Source organism: Sebastes umbrosus, chromosome 2 (genome assembly GCF_015220745.1).
Source record: "Sebastes umbrosus isolate fSebUmb1 chromosome 2, fSebUmb1.pri, whole genome shotgun sequence".
NCBI classification, from domain to species: Eukaryota; Metazoa; Chordata; class Actinopteri; order Perciformes; family Sebastidae; genus Sebastes; species Sebastes umbrosus.
In genome coordinates, this window is record NC_051270.1 from 15,473,493 (window position 1) to 15,488,127 (window position 14,635).

Below are 14,635 nucleotides of genomic sequence, written 5' to 3' on the forward strand. Positions count from 1 at the left end.
AAAAACATTGTGTTTTGGCTTAAAATTACTACGTTTCAAAAGTGAAAAAGAGACAACTACATGTTATTGGTGCCCGCAGGTGTGAATTTGAGCATGGATGGTTGTCTGTCTCATGTGTCAGCTCTGTGATAGTCTGGCGACCTGTCCAGGGTGTACCCCGCCTTCGCCCAATGTCAGCTGGGATCGGCTCCAGCCCCCCCGTGACCCTGAATAGGATGAGCGGTAACAGGAAATGGATGGATGGATGGATGTTTTTGGTTTCACACGGGATGCGAACACCAATCTCCTGAGTGATTACTACGGTCGCTGTTGTCTTCTTTTATACCTTCTTTCGGTGCTCTTCTATGTGACTAGATGATAAAAACCTACTATTGTGTGTAGTAGGCCCCTATTGACCCACATCTATGGGGCTTATAGCGACTGATAAGGCCTATTTAATAGCCTGACAATAGTCTAATCAGCTGGTTGATTTGAAGATCAAAATCCCCACATTTACAGTCTTCATGCTAAGCTAAGCTAACAGGCTACTGCCTCCAGCTACATATTCACTGTGATGACATGAGTGGTATGTCCTCATAAAACTCTCTGCAAGAAAGCAAATAAGCATATTTCCAAAAACTATTCCTTTAAATTACAAGTTATACTCCACACTTCTAGGACTCTTTAAATAACAAGTTATACTCCACACATCTCGGACTCTTTAAATAACAAGTTATACTCCACACATCTCGGACTCTTTAAATAACAAGTTATACTGCACACATCTCGGACTCTTTAAATAACAAGTTATACTCCACACATCTCGGACTCTTTAAATAACAAGTTATAATCCACACCTCTCGGACTCTTTACTGACTCTGAGCAAAGAAGTGAAATGAACTGTTCGTTAAGAAAAAGACATGTTATGTATCATGTCTGATGGAAGGAGCCACCCACTAACCACCACATTAACCATATACAAATAAGACAAACATCCGAGGCAGGCAGGCAGCTTACACTTTGGTGTTAACACATACAGTATATACACACATATTACACCAAGACTTGCCAGGCTATGCTTTCTAAGGAAACATATTACTATTTTGCCTCACTCGGAGGCCCCAGTGTGCCAGACTGCCCACCTCTACCTGCTGCTTTGTGCCCACCCAGAGCTCAGAGTGTAACTGGTGGGAAGCAGGGTGATAAATCAGACCTCCCAAGACGTTGTCTTAGCACTCTTATCCTTTAGCCCCAGGTAGCAGGGCTAGTGTAAACCACAGTCAACATATCACTTTGGCCATAGGCCTATGGCTCTGCTGCTGACCTGTGGGTTAATAGAAATGTTGTCAGGCTTTAATATCCAGTCACCCGTACAGAAAAAAATAGGAAACTAGAGAAGAAAGGAGAGGAGAGGAGGAAATGAGAGAATCAAGGACAAAAAAAAGCAAAGAATGAGCTGAGTAAGCATCAAAACAAAGTGGCTGCGTACTGTATTGTGTATGTGAATGTTCTCAAGGTGTGACCTTTTTAATATCAAGGCAGCGAGGGCTACACCGCCACACAATGGACCTAGTTAACGTGAGAAAAAAAATGGGAGCAAGATGAGATAATTAAAGCACCATGTGCACTAAAATTTTTAGCAGAAGGGACGGGATCAGAGGGACTGACAGAGATGAGTGGAGACAGACACAAAAAGACGGAGGGGGAGCAGGCAGATACCACCACTCCCGTCTAATAGCTAAAGCACTTCACATCCAAGTTTTTCATTTTTAATTGTCTGATATACATTACAAACAATAAAGACACTTGCCAACATTCCTCCATCTCTGCCAAACCAATAATCTCCTTTCTGTTCTGTGCAAAGAATAGCTCTCCTAATCTTCTAACACTCTACACCACGATCAAGCTTCTTTAGGAGACAACCCACTGGATATTTCCGGCCAAATATTGACCAGCTTCTCATGCCTCTTTTCAGTTAGATCGATCCATCCATCCATCCATCCATCAATCTGTCTGTCTGTCTGTCTATGTATCGTCATCATTTGGACAGTTGGACAAAACAGTTTGAGCACCACTAACTAAATTCCAAGGACTTAAATCAGACCTAATGCAGAGGGAAAGGTCATCCAACAATCTCTGACATTACTGATCACATTCATGTGGAGAGGGTGCAATCTGTAAAGTAGGGATGCACAATCCGACTTTTTCAGTCCCGATAGCGATACCTGGGCTTTGGGTATCGGCCGATACCGAGTACCGGTCCGATACCAGTGTTTTATGTGTCAGGCTTGACTTAGACATTGTTTTCCTAACTATGTAAAACAAAATGTAACAAATAAATGCCTATACAGTATATATAAATTTACCGAATAGTTATTTATTATTAAAATAATAAATCCACCAGTATAAAAAATCTTGAAAATTAAGAGGAAATACAATTCAGGTGTAAACCTTTTTAATGCAGCAACAAATTGGTCAAAACTTAAACATGACTTCAAATTCCAGTATATAATTTATATAGATTATAAACATACAATTGAATTGAATAGATCAGCCCCATTGTCACCGATATCCAATCCAGCTGTTTGAGTCATTATCGGCCCGATATCCATTCCGGTATTGATATAGCAAAAAGAGGTGCATGCGTGTGTGTGTGTGTGTGTGTGTGTGCGTGTGCGTGCACCTGCGAGTACAGTGAGCAGATATAAAGCAAAGAGGTAAAGAGTAAGAGAGTAGGAGGAGGACAGTAGGTGTCAGATTGTGGGAGGCAAGAGATTATTATCATTTCTAGTTTACAGTAATGCTTCAGTCTCTTTCTATCACCGTCTCCCCTCCCCTCCTCCACCATTGCCTCAGAGCCACCGATAAATTATGGATGCTTATTAGAAAAGGGCAATATTCAGCATCCAAAATAAACTCGGCAGCGAGAGACATAAAAGAGAGAGAGAGACAAACAAAAAGTGCTGATGTGGGGAGAGGAAGAGTTAAAGTCGCAGGGGAGCCAGTCGCCAGGCCAGTTAAACCTGGAATGATCTCTTTCTAGGTCACCGCCTTTCAACCCATGTGCCACGGCGAGCTAATGTGCTGCAACGAGTAAAGCTCCACGTCGAGACGATGCTCAAATGTTGGGTGCTTGTCTACACAGGCACAGCAAATAAAAAAACTAGCAATGTGTTCCAAGCCCTTCATTCTTCCTTGGGCAACATCTTCAAAGTGATGTAAAATTTGTGCGCGATGTAGGCATATTAAACTTTTTCACTTTCTGCATCTCTTGTAGTGCTTTGTTCTATGGCCAGTGGCAAGGCCTCAGCTCTCCTGCTGCTGTAGGGGCCTTGCTCAAATCTACGAAAAAAAAAATATCGCTAAGCAAAATCATTGATTTAAGTTCATTAAATTTCCTGTTAACAAGCACATAATGAAGCATCGTTTTGCAACCTAATGCAGTTTGAATTCCATCTACAGCACCAGCTAATGGTTTCTGTGTGACTTTGTCGAGCAATCGATAATTTGGTGTCCCTGTGAACTCTGTTGCCTCGCAGAGTGTGATGTGATGCAGCACCACAAAGATGGAGAGACACTTTTTCTGGTACATTTTGTCTGTATTGATGTCGGATGAGGACACGCATCCTGCCAGACTGTCTTGAAATTTTGCTGAACCTCCCCTAATCCTTAAGTATGTTGAGAGTTGGCGCGTGTGAATGCCACATCATGCTTGTAATGCTTGGGATTACAGTATATCCAGATTAAATGAAACTTGAAAATCGCTGCATATGTATGCAGGGATGTTTTGCGATCCGAGTGTGGAGATGCATATAAATACAGCTTATCCCAAAAAAAAAGTTGTAAGAAAGGGAAGAGGACTCTAATAAAAAATACATACAAGAAAATTATCTGAATAAACGTGCATAGAAACACATGGTGTGCAGCTTCTCCTTTGAAATAAAGCATTTCCTTGGTGCACTCGTTTGTCCAATTTCTATTTGAGGGACAGGTGTTACAAGCTTTTTGACAACCTATCAAAATTCACAGAAGTACAATCAATACTTCACTGCTGCAAGAGAAACTGTGACTGATCCACTAGTCCCTGCTGAGCCAGCAAACTGTTGCAGTGGGAAGGAAAGTGTGTCTGCCGCACAAACACGTCCCACACACACACAGACTCATAGGTTTTACTCACACACAAACACGCTGCATTTGGCACGTGAACTCACAATCACACTCACGAGCATCGAGCACCTGCATGCAACAGACTCACACAGGCACGAGCTGACAAAAAAAAACTCACGCATCCAAACACACCCCCAGAGAAGGCTACAGTAAATGAAGCTCGCAGCCGTCCAAAGCGCTGACATCAATCAGGCACGCTTACACCGTCGGGCTCCCGACGGACGGCGAGTCGCATCTGTCTGCTGGAGCAAGTGCTAAACAATTCCAAAAGTTAGGGAAACCATTTTATGCATATCTGCATACACGGCAGCGAGCGTGCCAAGCTCGTTGGCTCTCTTCCCGATCTCCCCCACTCGTGTTCTTGTGTAAAATTGTGAACCGATTTGTTTCTTTCTGAATGACTCTTTTTAACGTCGATGATTTACCTATACATGAAACAGTTATTGCACGGGTGAGCGCAGCTGAGCACCTCCACCACACAAGCCACCTGGGAATCTGGGGGCCTGTGAATGCTGGCCAGCACGATTCCCACAAAGCTTTGGGACTCTTTCGTCCCTCAGCTGAGACACTTGCACATAAGACAAATAAGCTACCACACTGGGAAAAACAAAATACCACTGCAGCCTCCACCGCTGGCACTGACTGCATACCTTTCTGCTTCAACCCACTGCGTATTTGTGACAGAGCCCATGAGGCACGGATGCACAAACTCTTCATGACAATCAGTGTATCACTCTATACAGAGCCCAAAAACTGTTTCATACAGTTATTATGAACAAAAATAAATGAGGACGAGAATGCACAAGGGTAAACTGGAGATGTGAGCCTTCTGCAGGACAGCAGAACTAGATCAGAAAAGTCGCTCCATGAGGAGACAACTGATTGAAAAAATGAACACACACGACTACAAAATGATTGCGGCCACTGAAAGTAACTCATGAGTTCTGAATACCATGTGTTTTTAAATTGCGAAATGTTTAATATACATATACTGGAAATATTTATAACAGATAACGCTGGATTTATCAAAGCGGGTACACCAGCAGGTAAAAAATTATCCCAGATAAGTACATGTGACGCCACTAAAACTATATTCTTTATCATCGTAAGACCATGTTAGACATTTCCTATAAAAACAGATCGTGGAAAAAAAAAATAAACTTCTTGAGATCCCATCCAGCACTGTCGCAGTACACAGACACTGCTCTGCCTGCAGCTGTGGGTCCGGAAAATACAACATATTTTGATTTTGATTTTACTAATGTCTATTAAGGCATCTGTGCAAAGCTTCAACTGGTGGTCAAAACAAAATACATGCAGAGAAAAGATCTGAGATTTGTCTGTAAGTGGTTTTAGTTTACACTAATACTGACACCTGCAGTATGAGGTATTAGAGTGATTATCTGGCAGTGGGCCTACAGTACATGCTTCAGCAAATGACAGATTGTCAACCCTTTCTCGGTGTGACGGCAGGCTGCGGGATTGCTTGTGACAACAGCACTCCATGCTACTAAACAGAGCTTGTTTTCAATGGCTGCCACATGCCTTCAAACATCAAAATCAAAGTATCAAAGCTGACGGATCAGTTTTGTGCGTTTGCCTTGCCCGAAGGGACAGGAGGATGAGGATGCATATCTGGCCTGTAGCTGAAGAAACTGAGCCTCTGTAGAGCGGCGAGACAGTCTGAAGAGGGAACAAATCTCCGCTTTATCCTCAAAAGCACAGTGCTGTTTAACCTGACAGAGGCGAGCCACGTCTTATCCTCTTGCTGACACCTGTTGTCTGCGCGCGGGTGAGTGCAGAAATAGTGGGGAAGTTAAATAGTGGCAACCTCCATTCAGTAATAACCATAAACCTTAAACAATCGTTTAAATCTGTAGCCCTAATGTGGATTTTTTTTTTGCCATAAAGATTTATATCAGCCTAAACAAATGGAATTAGATTTACAGTAGGTGGGTTTCCCCTCCACACTACATTGCTGGATGTTTTCCCAGCCGCCTCCTCCTGCGACTTCTAAGAAGCAATATCTCCCTTTCAAGTTAATTTGCTGTCTATCTCCCTGAAGCTGTTCTCACAGTAGTTTAAACGGCAGTGATTATACCGCCTCCTATTAGCGCGTCTTACTGAGACGCGGACAATAATATGTGGCGCGGAGAAGCCCTTTAATTAAGGTTATGGGCTAATAATTGGACAAATTAACATCGCTGCTGCAATGGAGCTCAGTCAGCCTGCACTAATAAAGTATGCATTGATGTGGTAACAGGAATACATTTGTAAATATGGCGTTCTTCTTCTTACCGTAAACTCCTTGGCCCCGGGCAAGAGGATAGACACTAGAAAATAACAAAATCCAGAAAAGCTCCATGTTCAGCTCAGTTCTGTCATAACCTAAGAAAGAGGGAGACACACACACACACACACAGAGAGAGACAACATTGTCTTTTACACTCATGCCAATAAAGCACATTGAATTGAATTGAGCAGTGAAAACAGGGGCACAGAGAGGGGAACAGCCTGTGACAAACAAGAGGCGACAGCTGAGTGATTGTTATCAAAAGGGAAGAAGAGGTACTTTCAAATTGTTTTTTTTCATGTTCGACTATGTCTCCTTCAACCCTTTAAGCCATGGAAATAATATCACAGAGCAATTTAGTGCAGCCTACATTGTTTCATTCGACTTAAAGGACGCGTAATTCAATCTCAAATTGTGGATTATAAAGTTTACAAGCAGGGCTGAGTGTGTGTTAGAGAATTGGAGATTGATAGGATTGTCCTCTGTTAAGCTTGACTAAACTTCACTCCACACACACACACACACACACACACACACAGAGAGTGAGGACAGGAGAAAACTAGGGGATCAGACTGCAGTATTCATGGAGGATTAGCTACAACAAGTGGGGTCGTGAACATTGGACCCCAAACACCCACACACACCGCTTTTTGCTTCAGATCAATACTCATCCCTACAGTGTTTCTGCAGCAGAGAGAGGGTGAGAGGTCTATACTCCTATATACAACAAAAAACACTTTTTTTTGTTTGTTCATCCTGATATTTGTAGACATCACATGTCAGTGTTATTTCTCTGCACAATTTTAAAAAACCTGTTGGAAAACCTGAAGAAACAGGATGAAAAAGTAGGTGGAGTCAGGAGCTAATAGACCCTCTTGTGTGTGACTACTGACCGAACATGAGGATTTTCCTCCTTCACATTTTGAATAATGGCTGTGATGCCGGCTGCACTGACAGGCTGCGTTTACACAGCGATCAAAGTTTCATTATAGGATGCATGTGAGTTAATATAGCCTATACATTCATGTCAGGATGCGCTGAATGAGACTTGCTTATATACTGACATGATCGTTACATTGCATGCGTAAAAAAAGACATGCCAATTAAACAAAGGCGGGTATATGAAGACCCAGCATTTTGAATGTACCTTTTGAGGCATAATAAGTGTAATAAGAGATGTCAAATTCACTGCCTGCTTTAAGATGTTCACAAATATGTGCATTTTAAAAACGCACACACACTTGATGCAAAATGGATAAAACCTTTAACATATAACAAAAAATAAACCTGTAGTGTCCGTGCAGTGCAGGCATGTTATCTCTACCTTGTCTCCGAGGTGCCGTGCTGTGGGTCAGTCTGCTACCCGGCGCTGAGCGCTCTCCTCCCGGCTCAGGGAAGAGGATTCCTCCGCTCTCTCGGAGACCCAACCCAGCCTCCTCTTCTGGGTCTCTCCACACACAAAAAAAATGTGTTGGTGGGGGGAAAAAAAAGTTATATATCCTCCTCCAGTGTGGGCGTCCGGTGGTGTGAGCTTTTACAATTCCCTGGGAAGTATAACAGGAGAGTTTTCCTCTCAGATGATCTCCTTGGTGTGTTAAACTTTTTATTTTACGCACGGAGAAGAAGCGCGGAGTCTTACCGCTGCTCGGCTCCACAAAGAGACTCCACCTCTTCCAAAAGAGAAAAATAAAACCACTTTGGAAAAACTCTCAAGCAAAGGCTAGTTTGGTAAAAAAAAAAAAAAAAAAAATCCTATCTCCTCTTTTGTGGACTTTTAAAGGCGTGGTTTTAAATGGATATACTGTGCGCCTCTGACCGGTGACAGTCTATTCTAGAACACAATGAGTCTCTTCTAGAACACAGTGATTCTCTTCTAGAACACAGTCATGATGCGCTCTGAGAATGAGCTCCTCTCCGCTCCACCGTTCAATCAGCGCTGTGTCTATCTGTGGACTCCAAGTGATGCTGGCCAAGTGGAATATGTGCGCAGACTGAGAACGACCGCCCCTGTCTGTGAAGGGAGAGAGAGAGAGAGGGATGGAGAGAGGAGAGAGGAGAGAGAGAGAGAGAGAGAGGATATAGGCTTCCTTCCACATAGATGCGCTCAAACCTCACAGCAGCTCCACACTGGAACAGGTTGTCAGAAGAACAACATCATCTCTCTCTCTCTCTCTCTCTTATTTTCTCCCCAACCCTTTTGGGGGTACCACAGGACGTGTTTAAGAGTCAGCGGTGGTTTTCGTGTTTTTTCTCTGTTGTCGACTCTTTTTTGGCGGAGTTCAGCCAGCTGCGGTGCCACCACCAATCGTCGGTGCCAATTAGGAGTGAAAGGCGCTCCGAAAGTTTTTGTGCCTAATGGAGGAGCCCTTAACACCATCACCATCACCATCACCCCTCCCCGTGGACCAATTATTTATGACAGTCAAAATAGACTGAACCCCCCCATATACACATTCTCTCTATCACACACACACTTTCATCGACTGCCCTCCCTCTCCTCTGTCTCTGTTTCTCCACCTCATTGTACCGGTGGGTTTTTTTTTTTACTTCCCAACGCGGCCACAGGGGGGCGTGTTTAGAATAGAATAGAATAAAATGGAAAGCTTTATTGTCATTGTATTAAATACAACGAGATTCACAGTTGCCACTTCTGGTGTCAGTGCTTTACAACAAAAACTTGACAAAGAGTAAACGAGGCAGATAAAACATATAACAGGTAAAAACACACACACAGTTGTACAGCAAATAAAACAGGTAAAGTAAATGTAATAAATAAATAAATATAAACAGAAGTGTTACACTAGAATTATAAAATATAAAACAGATGTAATGTAAAACAGAGGTTATTGCACTTGTAAAATAGGTAGGGTAGATGAATAAATAAATAAATGTAAACAAAGGTTAAAGTTGCACTTGAGGTGTATATTGCATCATATTGTTTCAGCTCAGTGCCACCACTGGGTTGCACATGCACGTGTATGTATGTGTATGTGTTTGTGTGTGTGTGTGTGTGTGTGTGTGTGTGTGTGTGGTGATGGGGGTCTGAAAGCGTCCTGTGTAAAGAGCCCCTTGCATTTCTGGCCTTTATCAACGAGAGCTGTTGGTTTATCACAAAGCTGTGTGCAGTTGGCGTGAATGAAACAGACACTTTAAATATCAAGCAGCCTGCTTATCAGACTGGAGCGAGCAATCTGTCACCGGGAGACAAGGAATATTCAATTTCACTGCTGTTATTTTTTACAATATACATTTTCATAAAGATTTCAGGTTTAACTAAAAAAAGACTTGATTAATATTTGTGTGCCTATATATTAAAGCAGCAGTGGGTAGAATTGGAGCAAATATTATTAAAAAAAGTTGTGTTTTTATAAAACGGTCACTATATCCTGACAGAAGTGCATCAGACAGACAATCTAAAAAAAAATCATGTGTCCTCCTGTGTCCTCCGGTGCTCGTATTGGCATCTACAGGATTTCACAGACCGGAGGAAAACAACCAATCAGAGCCGAGCTGGAGCCTGCCGTCTCTGAGCAGTTGTCAATCACTCGCAAACTCTGATCAAACGGTCAAACTAGGCAGCGCTGTTTAAATATTAATCAATATTCTGTTACTGTAATGCCTACTTCTTGCCATGTAAAACATCTTAGTGTACTGTTTAGCTGTAAAATGAGAAAGTTTGTGACCCGCAGCCATGTTGAGATCAGTTGAGGAAATACCAAGCACCGCCCACCAGCCAGAGCACAGCCAATAGTAATGCTCTCTCTCTCTGAAATGACCTGTGATTGGCCAAAGTCTCCCGTCACGGGATAGATTATTTTAAAGCCTGAAAACAGAGCCTTCAGGAGGTGCAGAAGTCTATTTATCTCTCAGAACACTTGAATTGCAATATGCTGAAAGGTTATTATGGAATTGTTGCCCAATGATGCCAGAATATTCTGCCTACTGCAGGTTTAATTTATTTGTTTATTCATTTGTCCCAGTCAGGTAAGAACTACATGCTTCCTCTTCTCTTGTGAGTTAGGAGGAGTGGGTGATAGGAAGAAGAAGTGGTAAAAAGTGTAAGGTCAGTGTAATCAGCCAAAGGCTTAGAGGCAACATAAGCCTGTAAATGTATAATATGAGACCTTGAAGACAGAGATATATTAAACTGTCCAGTTTCTATTTTTGCAACTCATTTATTACGTAACTATTAGTTCTCCTTATTCAAATACTTCTGTGTGACAAAGAAATAAATCCATGTTTTAACCTTGAGGATCTACTGCAGATGAATATCTGTTTGGTAAATGTTTGCTCTGGTCTGCTTGAAGTACTGAGGGGGTGGATTCTGCAGTTTCAGGATAATGGGCATGCTGGGAGAGTTCATGTTGCATATTGCTAAATATCATGTGGTTGTAATCCATTTTACTGCATAATCTCTGCACATAATGCAACATTAATAACCCACAGACCATTCACCTCTGACTGTTTAGCAAAGTGGGAGAAACCATGAATATGAAATGATTTTAGTCTTACAGTAGCTAGCATTGCATTATTGTATCAAGTGATTTCATTTTTCTGACATCAAATTCAACAACTCGACACATACTGACGCTTTGTCAGACCACTCAGCGTCACACTTTTTGGTCGCAGTAAACACGTAGTTAATGTTATGAATTATACAAAAACACTTGCTTAGGTTGAGGCAACAAAACCACTTAGGTTTAGAAAAATACTACAAGGTTGGGGTTAAAATTACATGTTTGTACAGTAAAAATGTGACTTGACGTGAAGACGGGACACGAGCGAACAGCTGATTTTGACAACTAAAGTTTCCTTAAAGGAACAGTGTGTAGTTTAGTTTCACACAGAACACAAACACCGGTCTCCTGATTGAAAGTCTTGTGTTTGTTTGACTCATCCACCATTCCTCCTGCCCGCCCTTAGCAGACTCTCACGCTATCAATACAACGTCACTTGCTCCGACTGTCGAATAACGTCGCGGATGAGTTTACACTGGAGTTAGTTGAAAGCCCGGTTTGTTACATACTGTCACTAAAGTGTACCAGTGTGTGTCGGTATCCAAAGCCGAGGGACGCTGCCCAAACGGCGGTATTTGACGAGTAGGGAGTGAGACCGGGTTGGCTCGAGGTGTAGATATAAACGGCTCATTCTAAGGTCACGAAAACACAACGATTCTCATTCTCAGGTGATACATTAAAGAAAACACACTTATTAATATTATATTCCATTTCTGCCAATAGATCCCCATAAATGTTACACACTGTTCCTTTAAGTTCTGCACTAATCAAAATCGCCTGAAGTCAGTTTCTGTTTTTTTCTGAACTGATTCATTCTCTGGAACTTAATTAGCGGTAGTAAGTGATTAAGTGCCCACACACACACACACACACACACACACACACACACATACACAGAGAGGGGAGTATCATGCATCACTGTAGAGTACAGACATGGCTTTTTACAGTTAAGCTGTTGAGCAGCTCTACAGGTGCAGCTGCAGGTTGTGTGCTTTGCTCAGGAGCACCTCGGTAGTTAGTGAAGAACATTTCTCATTCTGTTTAGCTGCCAGCATTTCCCTGAATTGTTTGGGTTTAGAACTGGCAACCCTCCCAGTCAAATGTCCATCTGTCTGTTCTGCAGGCGGGTCGAAGCCTCTGATGTTAAACTTCAAAGTGGTCCGTGCTACTCTACACTGAATGCCTCATTACTGCTGACACAGGCAATGTGGATTAATCCCACATGACAGTTTGAAACAGGTTCATTAGAAGTTTCCAAATCATTTTCAATTGCATGATCCAATCATGTAAAGTGGGAGACTTAGATGTTGCATTACCAAAAGAGACAATAGGTGAATCTGGACCTCATTCTTGTCATACACAATTCGAGTATTTAACTATTTTGTTATTCAACTGAATCATAATCGTGACCACCGGGAACAAAGTTTTAAGAAGAACAAACTTTTAACGCAGATTGCTTTGTGCCTAACAGCGGTAACATTTGTACACTTCAATCTGGGCAACAGTGAGCAGTAAACATTTGGGGTTTTCATCTGACATTCCTAAACAGAATCAAGACACTCAGTAATTACTTAGCTCTCTCAAACCAAATGAATCTTTTACTCAGAGTAAACAAAATCATGGGATCTGGCACAAGTATCTGTCTCTTTCCTTCCCTTCCTTTTACTTTTTGCCCCTCATGTTGGGCTACAGCCAGCAGCCTTGGCATGTCTTGCTGAGAGCGCATCATCGCTGCTTAAGGCAATGAATCTCAAAAGACAACATGTTGTAGAAACAACCTTGGGTGGCAGCCACACACACACACACACACACTCATCTCACTACACAAAACCATGTTTTTTACAAAGAATTGCAGAAGGCTTCTGAGAGAAGCAATAATTGCAGTGGATGCAGTAAGCCAACACAGAAGTGAACACAACAACAAAACACTACGCTGGCCAAATGCACTATTATGATTCTGCTGCACATGCACACAGATGCACTTCTCATCTTTGAGTAGCTTGGTGGAGCTGCAAGGTCACTGTGGTAAGGAATTCATTCCTACATGTGTTACAGGTGTAGAAGCCACCTAATGGGTTCAAGTCTGTTGCTCTGTTGCCCTGTGTAACACTTCAGCTGGTAATGAGTTTATGAGAGAGCCTTATAGAAAATTACAGATCAAATACACAGTTTCCTTTCAGAATTTATAGAAGTGTATAGTGTTTTATTCTATTATTATTATTTTGTAGTACTTTTATAAAATAAGAATAAGAATATTTTTGCTTTCTGTCTTGGGTAGACAGTTATGGATACACTCCTATTTCAGATTAAAAGGAGCCCTGTGGAGTTTTGTAAACAAATACAAGTTATGTTTACATTCAGTCACCAAAACACACAACGTATCTTCATATAATGGTTCGTATATCTTACGAAAAGTTATTCCTACGAATGACCAGCAACACGTGTAAATTTCCGCTTGTTACATGCATGCAGTCTTTTCAAAATAAACTTCCGTCTTCACTTGTTTAAGTTTAGGCAACAAAAGTACTTACTTAGGTTTAGGAAAAGATTGTGGTTTGGGTTAAAATACCTACGGAAGTGGCATAACATAAGTACGGAAGTTACATGACAAATAAATCAACTTTGGCTTCTGTTTTCACACGGGTGACCTGGCTGTTTTTTGATCCACCCATCCTCCCCGACCTCCTCACAGTGCATTATTTTTCGTAGGTATAGCTACAAACAGTGTATGAGAACTGTGTTATCCCTGCGCTCTGACAAATGTGTAGAATGCATTTCCTTCCTTAAGTGTTTAAATCCTGAAATATTTACATCCATGTTTACTACCTAGCAGTCTTCTTCTTCACTGCCTTTTACTGGCACATGGCTGCGTTTCTTACTGCCATCTGTTGATCAATGGAATAATGTGAATTGTGTGTGTGAGGAATGTGTGTTGCACTAACCATGCGTCCATACATAACAGGGACCCGCTCATAAAAAAGAGGACAAAAAACTCCCCTGGGTACCTTTATAATAGCGAAAGTAAAAAAGTCATGATCACACAAAGTACAACTGAATAAATTTTAGATTCATAAGACATGCTTGGGATAATCTTATTGGTTAAAAAAATAAAATAAAAAACAAATTGCTTGAAATGACATTCCTTCATGATCGTCCATGAAATTATTTTGAACATCTGGGAGAATAACTCAAGTTGGAACAAAACACAATCCAAGTTGTCCAGTCCACTGAAATCACTGAATAATCAAACTCCATCAGTGTGTGTCTGTCTCTGCTTGGCTCCGACATGACAAGAATATTAGTATGATTTTGAAATTCAAACAACTTTCAACACAATCTGGAAATCCCCAAAAAGTTTTAAAATGCAAGATAAATGTCACACAACGTGTAAACATGGGGAAAAAAAAGCATTTTCACAAGAAAATTAATTGGTTTTGTTATGGAATACCAAAGGTCTCTACAGCGGAATAATTTTCTTGCAGACAGTGAGGAATCTGGAGATGCATTAGGTGAGTGCATTTATAGTTAACCAGCCAATGAAATATAGCTGTACTGACAAAAGTGATAAGTGTAACGCTTTATATTACAACCTGCAAATTACAGGGTAATTTTGTTGTACTGCTGAGTAACAATAAAATACTTATTGCTACAAATATGTAGATCCAAGTGAAGAAGTCAA

The 14,635-nt window shown here is 41.5% G+C and overlaps 1 protein-coding gene across 3 annotated transcripts in view; it reads right to left on the reverse strand.

Annotated features, from left to right (window-relative positions):
- LOC119476573 (MAM domain-containing glycosylphosphatidylinositol anchor protein 1) overlaps positions 1-9,577 on the reverse strand; it is a 208,556-nt gene extending 198,979 nt beyond the window's left edge. For all 3 annotated transcript variants that reach the window (XM_037749976.1, XM_037749968.1, XM_037749961.1), the window contains exons 1-2: positions 7,764-9,577; positions 6,445-6,534 (exon numbers count right to left, since the gene is read on the reverse strand). In XM_037749976.1, coding sequence (XP_037605904.1) covers positions 6,445-6,511 — 67 coding nt within the window. In that variant the 5' untranslated portion in view covers positions 6,512-6,534; positions 7,764-9,577. The remainder of the gene's footprint in view (positions 1-6,444; positions 6,535-7,763) is intronic.
- Between the last annotated feature and the right edge of the window lie 5,058 nt (positions 9,578-14,635).